The sequence below is a fragment of the Vitis vinifera genome, chromosome 11 (genome assembly GCF_030704535.1).
Source record: "Vitis vinifera cultivar Pinot Noir 40024 chromosome 11, ASM3070453v1".
NCBI classification, from domain to species: domain Eukaryota; kingdom Viridiplantae; phylum Streptophyta; class Magnoliopsida; order Vitales; family Vitaceae; genus Vitis; species Vitis vinifera.
In genome coordinates, this window is record NC_081815.1 from 19,168,965 (window position 1) to 19,183,641 (window position 14,677).

General features: G+C 35.8%; 6 protein-coding genes across 6 annotated transcripts; 1 reads left to right on the top strand and 5 right to left on the bottom strand.

Annotated features, from left to right (window-relative positions):
* Positions 1-2,220: 2,220 nt before the first annotated feature.
* On the top strand, positions 2,221-3,462 carry LOC100244492 (nicotianamine synthase-like). The gene has a single exon (XM_002270055.5). The coding sequence runs from the start codon at positions 2,360-2,362 to the stop codon at positions 3,212-3,214; it is 855 nt and encodes a 284-aa protein (XP_002270091.1). The 5' UTR covers positions 2,221-2,359; the 3' UTR covers positions 3,215-3,462.
* Positions 3,463-3,487: 25 nt separating this feature from the next.
* On the bottom strand, positions 3,488-6,174 carry LOC100266808 (two-component response regulator ORR22-like). The gene is made up of 7 exons (XM_010658613.2): positions 5,827-6,174; positions 5,489-5,641; positions 5,040-5,387; positions 4,880-4,956; positions 4,190-4,790; positions 3,876-4,084; positions 3,488-3,748 (listed from the first exon to the last, which is right to left on the bottom strand). Exons 1-7 carry the CDS (start codon positions 5,957-5,959, stop codon positions 3,725-3,727), a joined length of 1,545 nt encoding a protein of 514 aa, XP_010656915.2. The 5' UTR covers positions 5,960-6,174; the 3' UTR covers positions 3,488-3,724.
* Positions 6,175-7,800: 1,626 nt separating this feature from the next.
* LOC104880800 (xyloglucan endotransglucosylase protein 1) lies at positions 7,801-8,364 on the bottom strand. The gene is made up of 2 exons (XM_019222952.1): positions 8,038-8,364; positions 7,801-7,956 (listed from the first exon to the last, which is right to left on the bottom strand). The coding sequence occupies exons 1-2, from the start codon at positions 8,287-8,289 to the stop codon at positions 7,801-7,803; spliced, it is 408 nt and encodes a 135-aa protein (XP_019078497.1). The 5' UTR covers positions 8,290-8,364.
* Positions 8,365-9,107: 743 nt separating this feature from the next.
* Positions 9,108-9,672, bottom strand: LOC104880799 (probable xyloglucan endotransglucosylase/hydrolase protein 23). The gene has a single exon (XM_010658611.2). The coding sequence runs from the start codon at positions 9,536-9,538 to the stop codon at positions 9,197-9,199; it is 342 nt and encodes a 113-aa protein (XP_010656913.1). The 5' UTR covers positions 9,539-9,672; the 3' UTR covers positions 9,108-9,196.
* A 275-nt stretch (positions 9,673-9,947) lies between these two features.
* On the bottom strand, positions 9,948-11,287 carry LOC100261619 (probable xyloglucan endotransglucosylase/hydrolase protein 23). The gene is made up of 3 exons (XM_010658524.3): positions 10,917-11,287; positions 10,617-10,810; positions 9,948-10,521 (listed from the first exon to the last, which is right to left on the bottom strand). The coding sequence occupies exons 1-3, from the start codon at positions 11,202-11,204 to the stop codon at positions 10,110-10,112; spliced, it is 894 nt and encodes a 297-aa protein (XP_010656826.1). The 5' UTR covers positions 11,205-11,287; the 3' UTR covers positions 9,948-10,109.
* Positions 11,288-12,999: 1,712 nt separating this feature from the next.
* LOC100256520 (probable xyloglucan endotransglucosylase/hydrolase protein 23) lies at positions 13,000-14,533 on the bottom strand. Its single transcript, XM_002270146.5, has 3 exons — positions 13,994-14,533; positions 13,702-13,895; positions 13,000-13,596 (listed from the first exon to the last, which is right to left on the bottom strand). Exons 1-3 carry the CDS (start codon positions 14,474-14,476, stop codon positions 13,185-13,187), a joined length of 1,089 nt encoding a protein of 362 aa, XP_002270182.2. The 5' UTR covers positions 14,477-14,533; the 3' UTR covers positions 13,000-13,184.
* Positions 14,534-14,677: the final 144 nt, after the last annotated feature.

The following is a 14,677-nucleotide window of genomic DNA, read 5'->3' on the forward strand; positions in this document are numbered from 1 at the left end:
TTTTATATACTATTTCAAACTTTTTTTTATTATTTATTTAACTCTTCTATATAAAGATTAAATAATTTAAAAATATACAAATATCTTAATAATTTTAATTATATTTAACTTTCTTTTGTATTTTTATAAGAAAATTAAATATGAGAAAATTATTTTCTTCAACATTTTTTTTCTTTCCCTAATATTTTCTAAGAACCAAACATAGCCTAAGTCCTTGCCTAAAGTATGGAATGTCTTTGGCTCAAAATCATATAATATATTTACTTATAATAATTTTAAAATATATAATCAATTTTAGGGTTATAAATTTATTTAAAAGAGTAAATAAAATATATTGATGGTGATTACTTCTTGGTGATCACCATAAAATGCAATTATAGAGTTCAAATATATATAAAAAATATGAATAAATTTTATAAAATTCAATAACATATATAAAAGATATTGAAGGTCTATAATCTTATGAAGATCAATTATAAACTTATAAAATGTGTTGAAAATTTGAAATTTGTTACACATGTGGGCTGAATGTTGAATCAATGCAAGTCTAAAGCTTGAGAACTTAGGCCCAATTCCATGGTGACTGCACCATGGAATTGGGCTCCAAGGGCTGGACAAGCCCAATTCCATGGTGCAGTGACCTTTTCTTTCTTTCTTTTTTAATTTTGAAAACATAGCGTGTTGAGCCTCGAGAAGCCCAGGTCCAATTAGTAGCTGAAATGAAAATAAGACACACGTCTAAAAAAATGTTTTTTTTTCTTGTTCTTTTATATATATATATATATATATATATATATATATATATATATTGAAACATGAAAAAAAATGACATTTTTAATATTTTCCAAAATGATCCATTCTATTTTCTAACTTTAGAAAAAGAAAGAAAGAAAGAAACATGTCTAATTTGAAATGGTATGAAACTAACAAAAGAAAATTTGAAATAGTATAAATCGTTGTCAAAATTTTTAAAAACTTTATTTATTTATTATTATTTTTTAGTAAATTTGCTCTCACACGCCATATAAATTTTTAAGTAACCCTTTCGTGTAAGGTCAAGGGTCAGTTGCTTTTACAAACAAGTTTGAAACAAGAAATTTAAGAAGTTGATATTTTTTCTAAACGGATTAGATATCCATCACTTTTCATATGAAAAATTTTCAAATGATGAGAAAAAAGTTGACAAAAATTTTAGAAGTGAAAAACTAGGAAAAGTAAATTAAAATTGGGGACCATGTAATTGAATATTCAACAAAATTTTTTTAAAAAAAAACAAACAAAGAATGAGATCCAACATTTGACTATATGAAATAGGAAAGGAGGCATGAGGCATGCGTCTCTCACTACATCAAGGTGTGAACATGACCCAAGCTAGAGTATCTGCATACCTCATTATATCTATTCACCCAAGGCACCACCACACCTCGTGTGGAAAGAATCAAAGCCACGCACCCAACACACTACACTTTGTTTTTTCTTTCAAACAAATCTTTGTGCCAATGCCCATCTGGCTAGGTTTCCTCCTTTGGTGATTGTGTGCTATAATGGATATGGTATAGTGACACCCATGAACATAAACTTTTCATGAAATTTACACAAAATTATAAGGATGTTAATTTAGATTGTTAAATAAATATTCAAAAAAAAAAAAAGATACAAAAATAAATGTTAGACTAAGTTTGTTGTCATAGATAGTAAGTTATTGAAATGTTACTTTTGGATACCATGATATGATCCAAAATTATATTGAGCAAATTGGTGATAAATTAAGATGGGATAAGTGATAAGAAACACTTGATATGATTCAAAAACCCGAAAAATTATACATAGTTCTTTTGGTTTAAAGATGGATTTGATTTTTGGGACCTTATGCTCAACACGAAATTATATTGGCTTCTATATGAGATTTAAATTTAGGATATTTAAATTTTAAGTGACGATAAAAATGAAATAGAATAATTCAGAATCTAAATGAACAAATTCAGGCTGGAAAAGGGTCTAAAAACTTAAGCTCATGTGAACCAACAAAGAATATGAAGCTATCAAATTAAAATTATCAACCTATGCCAACATCAAATTTGTTTTTTCATCAAACCCTCTTTGACACATGTTGCTATTTGAATCCCATTGCATGGAGCTCCATGCCTTGGTTGACCTCTAAATCAGCTTCTTTCTTTTCTTTTTCTTCTTTTTTTTCTTCCCTTTTTCAGGTGATGAACATCAATATTAAAATAATTGCATATTAAAAAAAGAAAAATTCTAATCACTTGAACTTACATCTATAAATAGTGGAAAAGCCTTCTCATGGCCAACACACAACCTCCTCACGCAACTTATATACCTAGTCTCTGTTCAAACCATGGCTTCTCTGCAGCAATCTTCCCTCAAAACCAATGTCTCCACTGAGCTTCTCATAGCTCGCATTGTACAAATCCATGCCAACATCTGCAAGCTTGAGTCCCTGAGGCCTTCAAAGCAAGTCAACAGCCTCTTCACCCACCTTGTGAAGCTCTGCACCCCTCCATCATCCATAGACATCACAGCCTTACCAGAAGAAATTCAGCTGATTCGCCAAAGCCTCATAACTCTCTGTGGCAGAGCTGAAGGCCTACTTGAGCTTGAGTTCTCAACTTTCCTCACAAATGTCCCCCAAGCCCTCAACAATCTCAACCTGTTTCCATACTATGGGAATTATGTTAAGCTGGCCAACTTGGAGTACAGAATTCTTAGTGACAATGGGGTTGTGCAGCCCAAGAAGGTGGCCTTCATTGGCTCTGGTCCACTGCCTCTTACCACCCTTATAATGGCCACACATCACATGAAATCCACCTGTTTCGACAACTTTGATATGGATGAATCAGCTAACGCTGTGGCTCGCCAATTGGTAGCCTCTGATGCTGAGCTGCAGAGGCGCGTGAAGTTTGAGACTCGCGATATAATGGAAGTTAGGGACAAGCTTGGGGAGTATGACTGCATCTTTTTGGCAGCACTGGTGGGGATGAGTAAGGAGGAGAAGGTTAAGATTCTTGGGCATGTGAGGAAGTATATGAAGGAAGGGGGAACTCTACTTGTGAGAAGCGCGAAAGGGGCTAGAGCTTTCCTGTACCCTGTGGTTGAGGAGGAGGACTTGCTTGGATTTGAGGTTCTCACCATTTTCCATCCTACTAATGAAGTCATCAATTCAGTTGTTCTCGCTCGCAAGCCTATCGATTAATTCAGATAAGCAAAAATCTGCTTCCTTCTCTGCTAGTTTTTTCGGTTAACTATGTGTCTACGCTTATGTTTTTTGTGTTGTGAACTCCTCCTTTCTCTCTAGTTTTCTGGTTTTCAAGTAACATGTACTCTTTAAGGTCTGTTTTGTACCAGTACCATCTATGAGTCCTGCTTTGAATTCAACATTTAGTAGTTTCTGGACCGGGTTTCATTGAATGGCATACTATCATTTCGCAAGTTCTGATAAAATGAAAGCAAGCAAAATGAAAGAGACTGAACATGAAATGATCCTCACTGATCCATTGGCTATGACAATCTCTACAATAAACAGAGTGTTCCACTGAATCTAATAAAAAATTCTATCTAATCTTTAATTCAAATCAGCAGCTAGCTCTGTATCACTATTAACAAGGGATTTATCCCCACTTGAATAATAATCAGCAAATCAGCCTTGTATGGTGTGATTAGTTGTAAGGCAGCTTCAAGGAAAAGGCAAGGGCTTGATCACAAATTAGGCGGGGCCGTTGTAGTTAAACTGCAATATAAAAGTACTCAGATCAAGGAGAGATCCTTATGTATAACAGATCATTAAAGAACTATTGCAAAACACTGTTGTCTGCAACTAGCTGAGGAATGTGGTTCTTAACAAGACTTTGTTATACCTGTTTCACCATTGCGCTAAGGTCATCATCCATGGACCTACAACTGTTGAGATGGATGCTACTCTCTGTGTCTAAATTCTCCTGACAATGCTGCATAAATATCTGGCTATTTACGTTTAAGCTCTCCATGTTTGGACCTTGTATGTTGAGTGGACACCCTGCTGTTGTTTGCCCCCGATTGAAGTTAACCAGGCCTCCCTCATGTTGAACTGAAACAACAAACCAATGATTCAGTTGCAAGAAATCTGAACAGCTAGTTTCTCATCTGCAGATGACATTCATATTGGGAAAATTGAAGGATCTCATGAAGTTACCTAGAGAGAAATTTGGATTGACAGTCTCCATTCCAGTTGAAGCATCTGGTAGTGTTTGATAAGGTGAAGGAGAGAAATCAGCGAATGCGAAAGAGGGCTCGGGAAATGGCAAAGGGCAAGGCTCAGAGCTGGTGCTATAATTAGGAAATTGCGGAGAAACATCCATGGAGCCATCAGGCAGCTGTTGTCCTGGAAAACAGGTCTTAACCTTTGGCCCACTGAACTGTGGCAGAGGACAAGGTGGTCTTCCCGGCCACGCTGGAGCTGAGAGGAGCCCTCCAAGCCCAGGCAAATGCATCCTTGAAGACACAGCCAATTGAGGAGATTGCAGGCACTGCTGGAACAACATATCTTGATTCTCCACAGGTTGCAGGAGGGGCTTTGCATACATAAGGGAAGAGCTAGGTGTATAAGGCTTCTCAGCTTTAGTATCACCATTTACTTCCCATCTGCTATCCGGGTTTCTTGAACCATAGCCTTGGCTTTCAGAAAAGATGGCAGCATGTGATGGGCGCCGGCCCCTTCTACTCGGATCAAGGTTACTATTATCCATTTGTTGGCTCACTTTAGCGCAATTCTTCCTCAGCATTTTTCTGTACTTCTACATGAGCCAAATCGCAGATTAGATTAGACTATATGTATGCGAATAAAACCCGAATAATGGAGGACGAATACTGAAGTTGAATTCACCTGTAGATGGCTAGCAACATTCTCCCTACTAAGCCCTGGCTCGTTCATGATTTCAAGTATTTTCTTTGGAACCGCCTCTGCAGATACAAAAGGCATGTAAGATTGAGTTAGACCTAAACCACATTACGAGAAACGACTACTTTTTAAATCAAACACCTACTATCTGCTGTTTCCAGCTGGTGAATGGCGTTGAGAAATTTGATATGGAGCTCAGACGTCCAATTAAGCCGCTGTTTCTTCCGGACAGATCCATCTTCAAAAGAATGTTCCTTGGGATGATCTTCTTCTTCTTCTTCTTCTTCTCCTCCTCCTTTCTCCTTGCTTTTCTCCATCTCCATAGCTTTTTCCTCCTTGACGCCAGGCTTACCGGAATCAAACAAATTTTTCCTTACAACATGCTGCCATATGTTCTTGATCTCCAACACCCTCACAGGCTTCAGCAGATAGTCCCGGGCGCCATGCCTTATCCCCTTCAAGACCGTGCTTCTGTCGTCGTTCACAGACGTCACTGCAACTCAAAATAATCACCATATCTGAATCAATCCATGGTCGGAGAATCATCATCAAGAAACAGATGATCATTAATGGCCGGTTTCTAAGGTTACTTACTGATTACTGGTATGTCCATTTCGAGTCCTATGATCTTCAGAAGCGTGAATCCGTCCATGTCCGGCATCTTCACGTCGGTGATCACAATATCGAAATTTTCTCGGTTCTCCCTCAACATCTCCAGAGCTTCACAAGCCTTCGTTGTAGCAGTAACTGCATCAACCCAGTTCAATTTTTTTCACAAGAATTAAACATATCAAGACAATATCCAACCATGAATTTTTCCATAAGTTCTTACAGAATCTAACCATGAATTTAAGGGGTTTCTTGAAACAACTCGTTCTTGAATATAAGATCAAGGGTTTTATATATCGATCAAGAAAGCATCAGAAACTGACCTTTGTACCGACATTGCTCAAGCAAAGTTACGAGGATTTTCAGACAAACTATATTGTCATCAACCGCCAGGACCCTCAAGCCATCCGGAAACTGGGTTCCATCAGGACTCGGGGTTTCATAATCGTCCGACATATCAAGTCCAAAAACTTGCAGATTCCAAAAGCTTCTTGAAAGTTGACGAGATTTTCTTGTTTTTTTCTCGGGAGAATCTAGGAGAATATGGGAAAGGAAATAAAAGTTATGTGAAAGTCATCTGGATTTAAAAAGGGAAGAGAATTAAGTAATGTGTGAAATATTCCTAGAATCATGAGAAAGAGACAATAAATGGAAACTAACAACAATGCCAAAACGGCAGTTACCTTTTAGCATTTTCCAGGTCTAAATTACTTTCTTTTTAATTTTTTTTTAATAATAATAATAATAATTATTATTATTATTAAGTCCAGTGTACTGAAAGGTACGCCCCGACAATTTCTATTTTAAAATCACAATTATTAATTATAGTTTTAAGATGAAACAAAATTTTAAAATAACAAAATAAAAGTAAAAAAAATTAGATAGGTAAATATCTTGAGAAGTAACCTAGATGTAGGATTTTTATTTTATTTTATTTATTTATTTTTATAAAAAAAGGATTATTAATTTGTATTTTACATGTTCCTAATATAGATTTTTCCATATTATTATTATTATTATTAACTGGAAAATAGGATTAATTTAAAAGAGATGCCATGAACTCATGTGCTACTAATAATTTCTTTATTACAGCAAGTAAATATATTTATGAACTGAATTTTATAATTAATATATGAAAGGTTTAGAATTATTATTGCATGGTGCAAGACCATCTTAAATGCAATGATTGAATAAAGAAAATATTAGGGATAGTTTAAGTGTTATAATTTTGTTTTTGTTATTAGTTATAGTGGGTCATCTTAATTAAATTATTTTCTTATTTTTGTTATGAAATTAATGATATTTAGTTATAAAGTAAAATTAGATAAGTTGTGTAATAAAGTGAAATTGAGGATAAAATCTTTTATTGGTTTAGTAAATTGCATAAAATTTGTTATTATTAATTTTTTAAAATATGAAAGTTTAAAAAATATTTTCAAATTTATGATAAAATAAAAAAATCAAATTAAAAGTTAAACTAAAATTGACTTTGATGTTTTAAATTTAGAAATAGCTTTTAAACTTCTTCTTCTTTAATATAAATTTTAAATATTTTAACAAATATATTTATGTCATAAAATAAAAGAATGAGAAAATCAAAGAAAAGAAGAGAGAATAAACATAAATACTAAAAAAAAGTGGAATAAAAGAAAACGGAATGAATTTTCATTAGAGATCTTCCCTCTTATAGGGAGTCACAAAGAAATATACATTATTACAAATGATCATAAGAGTATGCCTTATTAAAACTTTACTAGGAAAAACCATATGGAAAAAATTTTAGTGAAGGAAAAAGAGTATAATATTCTTTTGGACTACTGCAATTGTCTCGTTAAAAACCCTGTTAGTAAAACCCAATGGGACAAATCCTAGATGAAGGGAAAAAGAATATAGTGTAATGATTTTCTTATCAATTAGCTTCCCCTTTGACATGATTATATTTTCTTTAATAGCTCAACATAAAGATTTTTGAGTCGACGTATTCCAATCAGCTTCTTGAGTATTGTAATTGATAATGCCTTTGTGAATAAATCTACTAAATAGTCACTTGATCTTACTCATTAAACAACAATTTTCATTATTCTTTTGGAGTTGATGAATATAAAAAAACTTGGGTGATATATGCTTAATTTTATCACCTTTAATGCATCATTCTTTAATCTATGCAATGCATGTAACATTATCTTCATATAACTTGGTAATATTACCTTTGATGGAGTGTAGTGCACATGTTTCCATTGTTCGCTTAATTGATATTCATAATATTGTGGCTTCAACTTAAATTAATAATAATAAGACTATTTTGCCCAAAACAACAAACTCACTGAGAGAGAGAGAGAGAGAGAGAGAGAGAGAGAGAGAGAGAGATTAGAGTGGAGGATGTATGAATCCCCACTGAGGATCCCCAGGAAATCGAAGTCGATTTCATTATGGGTTGGCCCTTGTGAAGATAACTGCAATTAATTACACACATACATGAATGAGAACTACATACTAATAAGGAGAACAAGTAATATGAAAAAAGACAGGCTTACATAATAGGCAGTGACAGTGCCAGCAGAATTTCCAGGAACAGGTTTGAGCTTCATGTCAATCTTCCCAAACAGATGCTCATTCTTGGACTGGAAACCAGATCCAGATGTCTTGTCAAGGGAAAGAGTGAGTAGCTCTCCATTGTTGAGTATCTTAGCACGCCCATTCTCCCAAGTGATGTCAAAGTCTTGGTTGAAGTTACCTGCTGTGGCAGCCATTAAGAAGCTCACTGCTACAGAGATTAGCAGGGCCATTGAGGGATATGCTGTATGGTTGGTAGGAGGTGTTTGAAGATAAGAGTTTGATTTCAGTGAATTAAAATTGATCTCTCTCAGCTCACATTTATTCTAATGGTGGAGAGAGAGGGGTTACTGTCGGGATGGTTCGAAGTTAGAGAGCCAAAAAATGAGTTGCATACAGCTGGCAGTGGCATAAGTACTCATAATAATTAATACAACCAAAATTGCCTTAAGTGATATTTTTAAAATCATCACAATAACGTGGTAATATGGTATCGCAATCCAAAAGTACTCAGCAAATATCCTTGCTTTTAACTTCTGCCGCGCCCCTTAACCAGGTCTGGAGTCCTTTCCAGTATATCAAAGTAGTTAAAAGCTCACAAAAGCTTATCCTGATCATTTGACGTTGATCATTACTTGATTCCAATCATTTTCTTTTTACTGTAGTAAAGCCTTTGGCTTAAGATCCAGACCACAAAAAGGGCATTTCAGTGTAAAAATGTGCTGGACCACTGCTTCTTTCGGCCATTTTTCCTAGTGTGAAGGATTCTAATCTCCTGAATGCCAAAAAACAGGGAGAGAGACAAATAGCACCTGCCCAAGCCACCATCATTGCCAGTTGGTAGTTCCAAGTGCATCAGTCAGACAACAAACAAACACTGATAGCACAAGCCGAGTTACAGCCCGAAAAAGGCATGTGATTCTCATGGCTTCAAATGCAGTTTACTTATTATTTGCTATGGGTTAAGAGCAAGAAAAGAGAGAAAAATGCCAGACATCACATATCAATGTATTTATTTCTGATCTTTTATTATATATATTGTCTATTTATTTTACATTGTAACACTGATTTCTCTCATGTTTTTCAGTGGAAACTAAGATGGGGAACAAGGAAAGAATAGTACCATGCGTCGAACGCCTTTTAAGTTACTGTGCATTCTGTAGGAAGGCCCTGGGGGAACCGCCCTGTATCAGCGCAGTAGTTGTAAATCATGTAGTTGTCCTCAACCCATTTCATCTTCTGCTGGTCCTTGAAATCAAGCACTTGTGAGAGCCATGGAGGAGAGTCCCAACTGCAAGAAGATGTTCCAGAATACAATATACAAGCATCAGCATTCAAGCTCCTAAAGGAAGCCGTGAAAGGAGCTTGGCTCCAGTGAGTCTTGACAAGGCCCCCCTCTTGTTGCCCAGTCATCTGCAATCCATAAACTGGAGTATATCCCCATAGGCTGGCTCTGTGGGAAGGGAATGAGAGAGATGCCATTTTTTAGGAAAAAGGAAGGGTAATAATATCCAAAATGGGTCATTTTAGGTTATTATTCCAATTTCAAAAGTATTTAAAATCTTTTAACCAAATATATAATTTTTTTAATTATGGATAAGACTTTTAAAATCTCTTTGACCGCCATATATGTATTCAGAAATCCTGATATTTAGAAAACTCTTTTAATATTTTTAACATCTAAAATTTATTATTATTTAAGTGTTAGAAATACTAAAACGTTTTTTAGAATCACTTAAATATGCATTATTAATAGATTAATGTTTAAGTGGATTCTACTGTAGCTGCTTCTGGTTTGTACTAAAGGAAATCCTTTTCAATGTACCTTCTGTTCTTTGTCTAGTACTTTGAAAGGATCCATGATATGAGGTTGACACACTGTTACATGCCATTTATGGAGAAAGTGATCTTTTATTGTATGTATATATACAATGTAAACAATGTGGTATTTCTGTTCTTCTAATGGCGATTAAAATGATTAAGAATGAAAGAATTGAATTTTGAAATTACAGAAGCAAACAATGAAGTGAATGGCCTTAAGGTTGTGTTTCCTCTATGACATGGTGGTGGTAGTGCATTCAGGAGGAAGGCCCTGTGGGAATCGCTTGGTGTCAGAGCAGTAATTGTAGATCATGTAATTCTTCTGCACCCATTTCATTCTCTCTTGGCTTGTGGAATCAAGCTCTTGTGAGTACCACTCTGTATTGGTGGAGGTAGAAGTGGGAGTATTTGAACTGCAAGAAGAAGCTCCAGAAGACCAGATGCAAGCATCTGCATTGAAGTTCCTATAGGAAGCAGTGAAGGGAGCTTGGCTCCAGTCTGTCTTGACAAGCCCACCTCTTGTTGCCCAGTCATCTGCATTCCAGAGACTGGAGTATATCCTCATGGGCTGGTTCTTTGGGTATGAAACACCGATTGACTCAGAGTTCTTGAACTCCCTGATGGGGGTGCCATCCACAGAGAAGCTGAAACAGAGATACCCCAGATGAGTAAATCAATACAAAAACCCAAAAAACATAAACCAGATTGCAGTATTGGAGATTAGAATAATAGCACTTACATAATCCGCTGGGGATTCCAAAGTATGGAATAGGTATGGAAATCAGCAGTTGGGTCAAACCAAAGGTAGAACTGCTGTTCTCTGTTTCCCTTGCCTTGGCTGAACACATTAGTGTGAAGAATGTATGGATCACCACTGAGATTGCCCAGGAATTCGAAGTCGATTTCATCATGGGTTGGCCCTTGTGAAGATAACTGCAAATACACACATACATAAATAAGAACTATATACTAATCAGGAGAACAAATTGTCATCAAATGGAGGATGATGTGCAACAAGTACTATGAAAGGCGGGCTTACATAATAGGCAGTGACAGTGCCAGCAGAGTTTCCAGGAACAAGTTTGAGCTGCATATCAATCTTGCCAAACAGATACTCGTTCTTGGACTGGAAACCAGATCCAGAGGTCTTGTCAAGGGAAAGAGTGAGAAGCTCTCCATTGTTGAGTATCTTAGCACGCCCGTCTCCCCAAGTGATGTCAAAGTCTTGGTAGAAGTTACCTGCTGAGGCAGCCATTAAGAAGCTCGCCACTACAGAGATTAGCAGGGCTGTTGAAACAACTGAAAAAGAAGAATAGATGGGTGCCATTGGCGGATACGCTGTATGGTTGGTCAGAGGTGTTTGAAGAGAAGAAGTTTGAATTTAGTGACTTGAAATTGATCTCTCAGAGCTCCAATTTATACTTGGTGGGAGAGATATAGTGAGATTGAGAGGGTACTGCTGGGAAGGTTCAAAGTGGGAGAACAAAGAATGAGTTGTATACAGATGGCAGTGACAACCATATCTACAAATGGGCTTCCACCTCCCCCCTAATACTTTTTAAATCATCAGAATCACACGGTTTTGCAATAGAAAAGTATTCAGGAAGTACCATAGTTTTTAACTTCTGCCGCGTCTACCTGTCTCCCCCCCACCTCCCCCACCTCCCCCCAAAATTGCTTTTGTCCGTTTCCAATATATCAAACAGTTCAACAAAAAACAGCTCTCCAGTGTAAAAATGTGCTGGACCAGAGCTTCCTACATACATCACTCCACCCACTGTCTTTCTATGTCTAGAAATCCTAAATGCCAAAACAGGGAGAGAAAGATAAGTAGCACCTGCCCAAGCCATCATCATGCCCAGTTGTAATAAAAAACAGCCCACCGTCTTTCGAAGTGCTTTTATTGGAAACGTTCTTTCTAAAAGTACTTTTTGGGAAAATCACATGAAAATGATTTTTTAATTTTTTAAAAGTGATTTCTAAATTTTATCAAATATTTTATTTTTTTCAAAAATACTTTTAAATTAGAAATAATATTTAAAAATATTATCAAACATACACTTTAAGTTTTGACACTACATCTTTTTTTTTTTTTTTAGAATATTGCTATCTTTTATAATTAACTACCATCTTTTATATTTTAGAGTATTAACTTTTTATTATATCTATTGTTTTTAGATTTATAAGTCATTATGTACAAGTACTATATGATACAAATATAATATTTTTTATAAATTAATAAATATTTATTTATCAATAAATTAATAAATTATTCATTTATAAGTAAATCAACAATTTATTAAGATTATGTTTGGTTTTTGGAAAATACTAAGGAAAGAAAAAAAATGTAAAGGAAAATAATTTTTTCATGTTTGATTGTCTTATAAAAAATATAAAAGAAAATCAAATATAATTAAAACTAATTAAAAACTTATATATTTTTAAATTATTTAATTTTTATATTGATGAGTTAAAATAAATAAAATGAGTTTGAAGTAACAAAAAAATAATTTATCAACTTTTAATTTATTTTTTTATTTTTATTCACTTTTTCTTTCCTTTTACTTTTTCTTTGTATTTTCTTTCCCGTTTTCTTCAAATTTTATGGAACCAGGTGATAATTTTTCTTGGTCTCAAGAATAGGGTTCTTATTGAAGTTTTAAAAAGCATACTACAAAATTCACAGGTGGCTTAGTATTCATGAATCATATCTCTTGTAATAGTAACTAATAATCAATCTATCTTTCATCAGAGAGTGAATCAGACTCAAAAGCCAGTGAGGGAAATGATTGCTTTTATGGCCAATTAACTATAGGGATCATGGATTTGGGGGAGAAGGTTTCATTTAGGTTAATTTGAAACATTGGTGATTTTTGATTTGTTTGTTTGCCGCCTTCATCATGCATGGAGCATTTTGAATGATTCAGTGCATAGTTTTGGTGACTCTTAACTGAAGTTTCTTGCTGTTTGTGATTGAAGTGGAAAGAAATTAAGATTATTTACTCTTTAAATTTGGTGTAAGGCCCAATCCATATCTGTCAGAAGTTAAAGAACAAGCAGAAACAGAGAAAGGGCTAGAAGTTACATTGACAATGGTTCATCTCCTCAGTTATTTTCAACAATTTTCTTTTCTTTGTCATTCGTAAAGAATATTTTATTATTTGTATTGTGCCATATATTACAATGTAAACAATATAATATTTCTGCTGTTGTAATAGCAACTAAAATGATAAAGAATGAAAGAATAGAAATGAAGAAAATTTCAAAAGCAAACTATCTGATTGAATGGGCTTAGGTTCCATTCCTTCTAAGACAAGGTGGTGGCAGTGCATTCAGGAGGAAGGCCTTGTGGGAATCGCTTTGTATCTGTGCAGTAATTGTAGATCATGTAATTCTTCTGTACCCATTTCATTCTCTCTTGGCTTGTGGAATCTAGCTCTTGTGAGTACCACTGACCACTGGTGGAGGTAGAAGAGGGAGTAGTTGAACTGCAAGAAGATGCTCCAGAAGACCAAATGCAAGCATCTGCATTGAAGTTCCTATAGGAAGCAGTGAAGGGGGCTTGGCTCCAGTCTGTCTTGACCAGCCCACCTCTTGTTGCCCAGTCATCAGCATTCCAGAGGCTGGAGTATATCCTCATGGGCTGGTTCTTGGGATATGAAACACCTATGGACTCAGAGTTCTTGAACTCTCTGATGGGGGTGCCGTCCACTGAGAAGCTGAAACAGAGATACCCCAGATGATTGAGCCAATTAAGAAACCAAAAAAAAAAAAAAAACATAAACCAGATTTCACTATTGGGGATTAATTACTGTACTACTTACATAATCCGCTGGGGGTTCCAAAGGATGGAATAGGTGTGGAAATCAGCAGTTGGGTCAAACCAGAGGTAGAATTGCTGCTCTCTGTTGCCCTTGCCCTGGCTGAACACATTAGTGTGAAGAATGTATGGATCACCACTGAGATTCCCCAAGAATTCGAAGTCTATCTCATCATGGGTTGGCCCTTGTGAAGATAGCTGCAATTACACAAACCAGAATGGTGATTTGTGAGTCAGGAGAAGATGAAACCAAGAAAGCATTTGATGGAAAAGCACTTGGTAAAGAGGAGGCTTACATAGTAGGCAGTGACAGTGCCAGCTGAGTTACCAGGCACAAGCTTCAGCTGCATATCAATCTTTCCAAACAGATACTCATTCTTGGACTGGAAGCCAGAGCCAGAGGTTTTGTCAAGGGAGAGAGTGAGAAGCTCTCCATTGTTGAGTATCTTGGCACGGCCATCACCCCAAGTGATTTCAAAATCCTGGTACAAGTTACCAACAGAAGCAACCACAAAGGAACCGAGCAGAAGAGAGACCAAGAACAACTTTGGTGAAAGATTCCAAGTAGAAGGAGAAGCCATTGAATGTGAATTTAGAGACGAGAAATGGAAGTAGTTTTGAGCGTGGAAGTGAAGAGAATGGCGTGGGTATGTGGGGGTTTTATAGTAGGTGTCGTGGGGGAAAGTGGAAGGAGATCGAGAAGAAGGTTCAGTCAGCAGCTGTACACGGTTGAAGATGTAAAGACAACAGTTGTCATCAAATAGCAAAACCCAGTTCATTTTCACGCGGATTTTGCATGGATTTAAAAGAGAAAAGTGCAGATCCACTTTCCCATTTCCCAAGCACCATTCATCGCTCATAACTAAAGCCACCACCGCCACTGAGTAAAAAACAAAAGCGAATCAAACCCTTGAAACCGTGTCTCTCATTATTATTTTTCATCTCCAGTTGTATCCGAAAAAGAATCACCAAGCCCACAA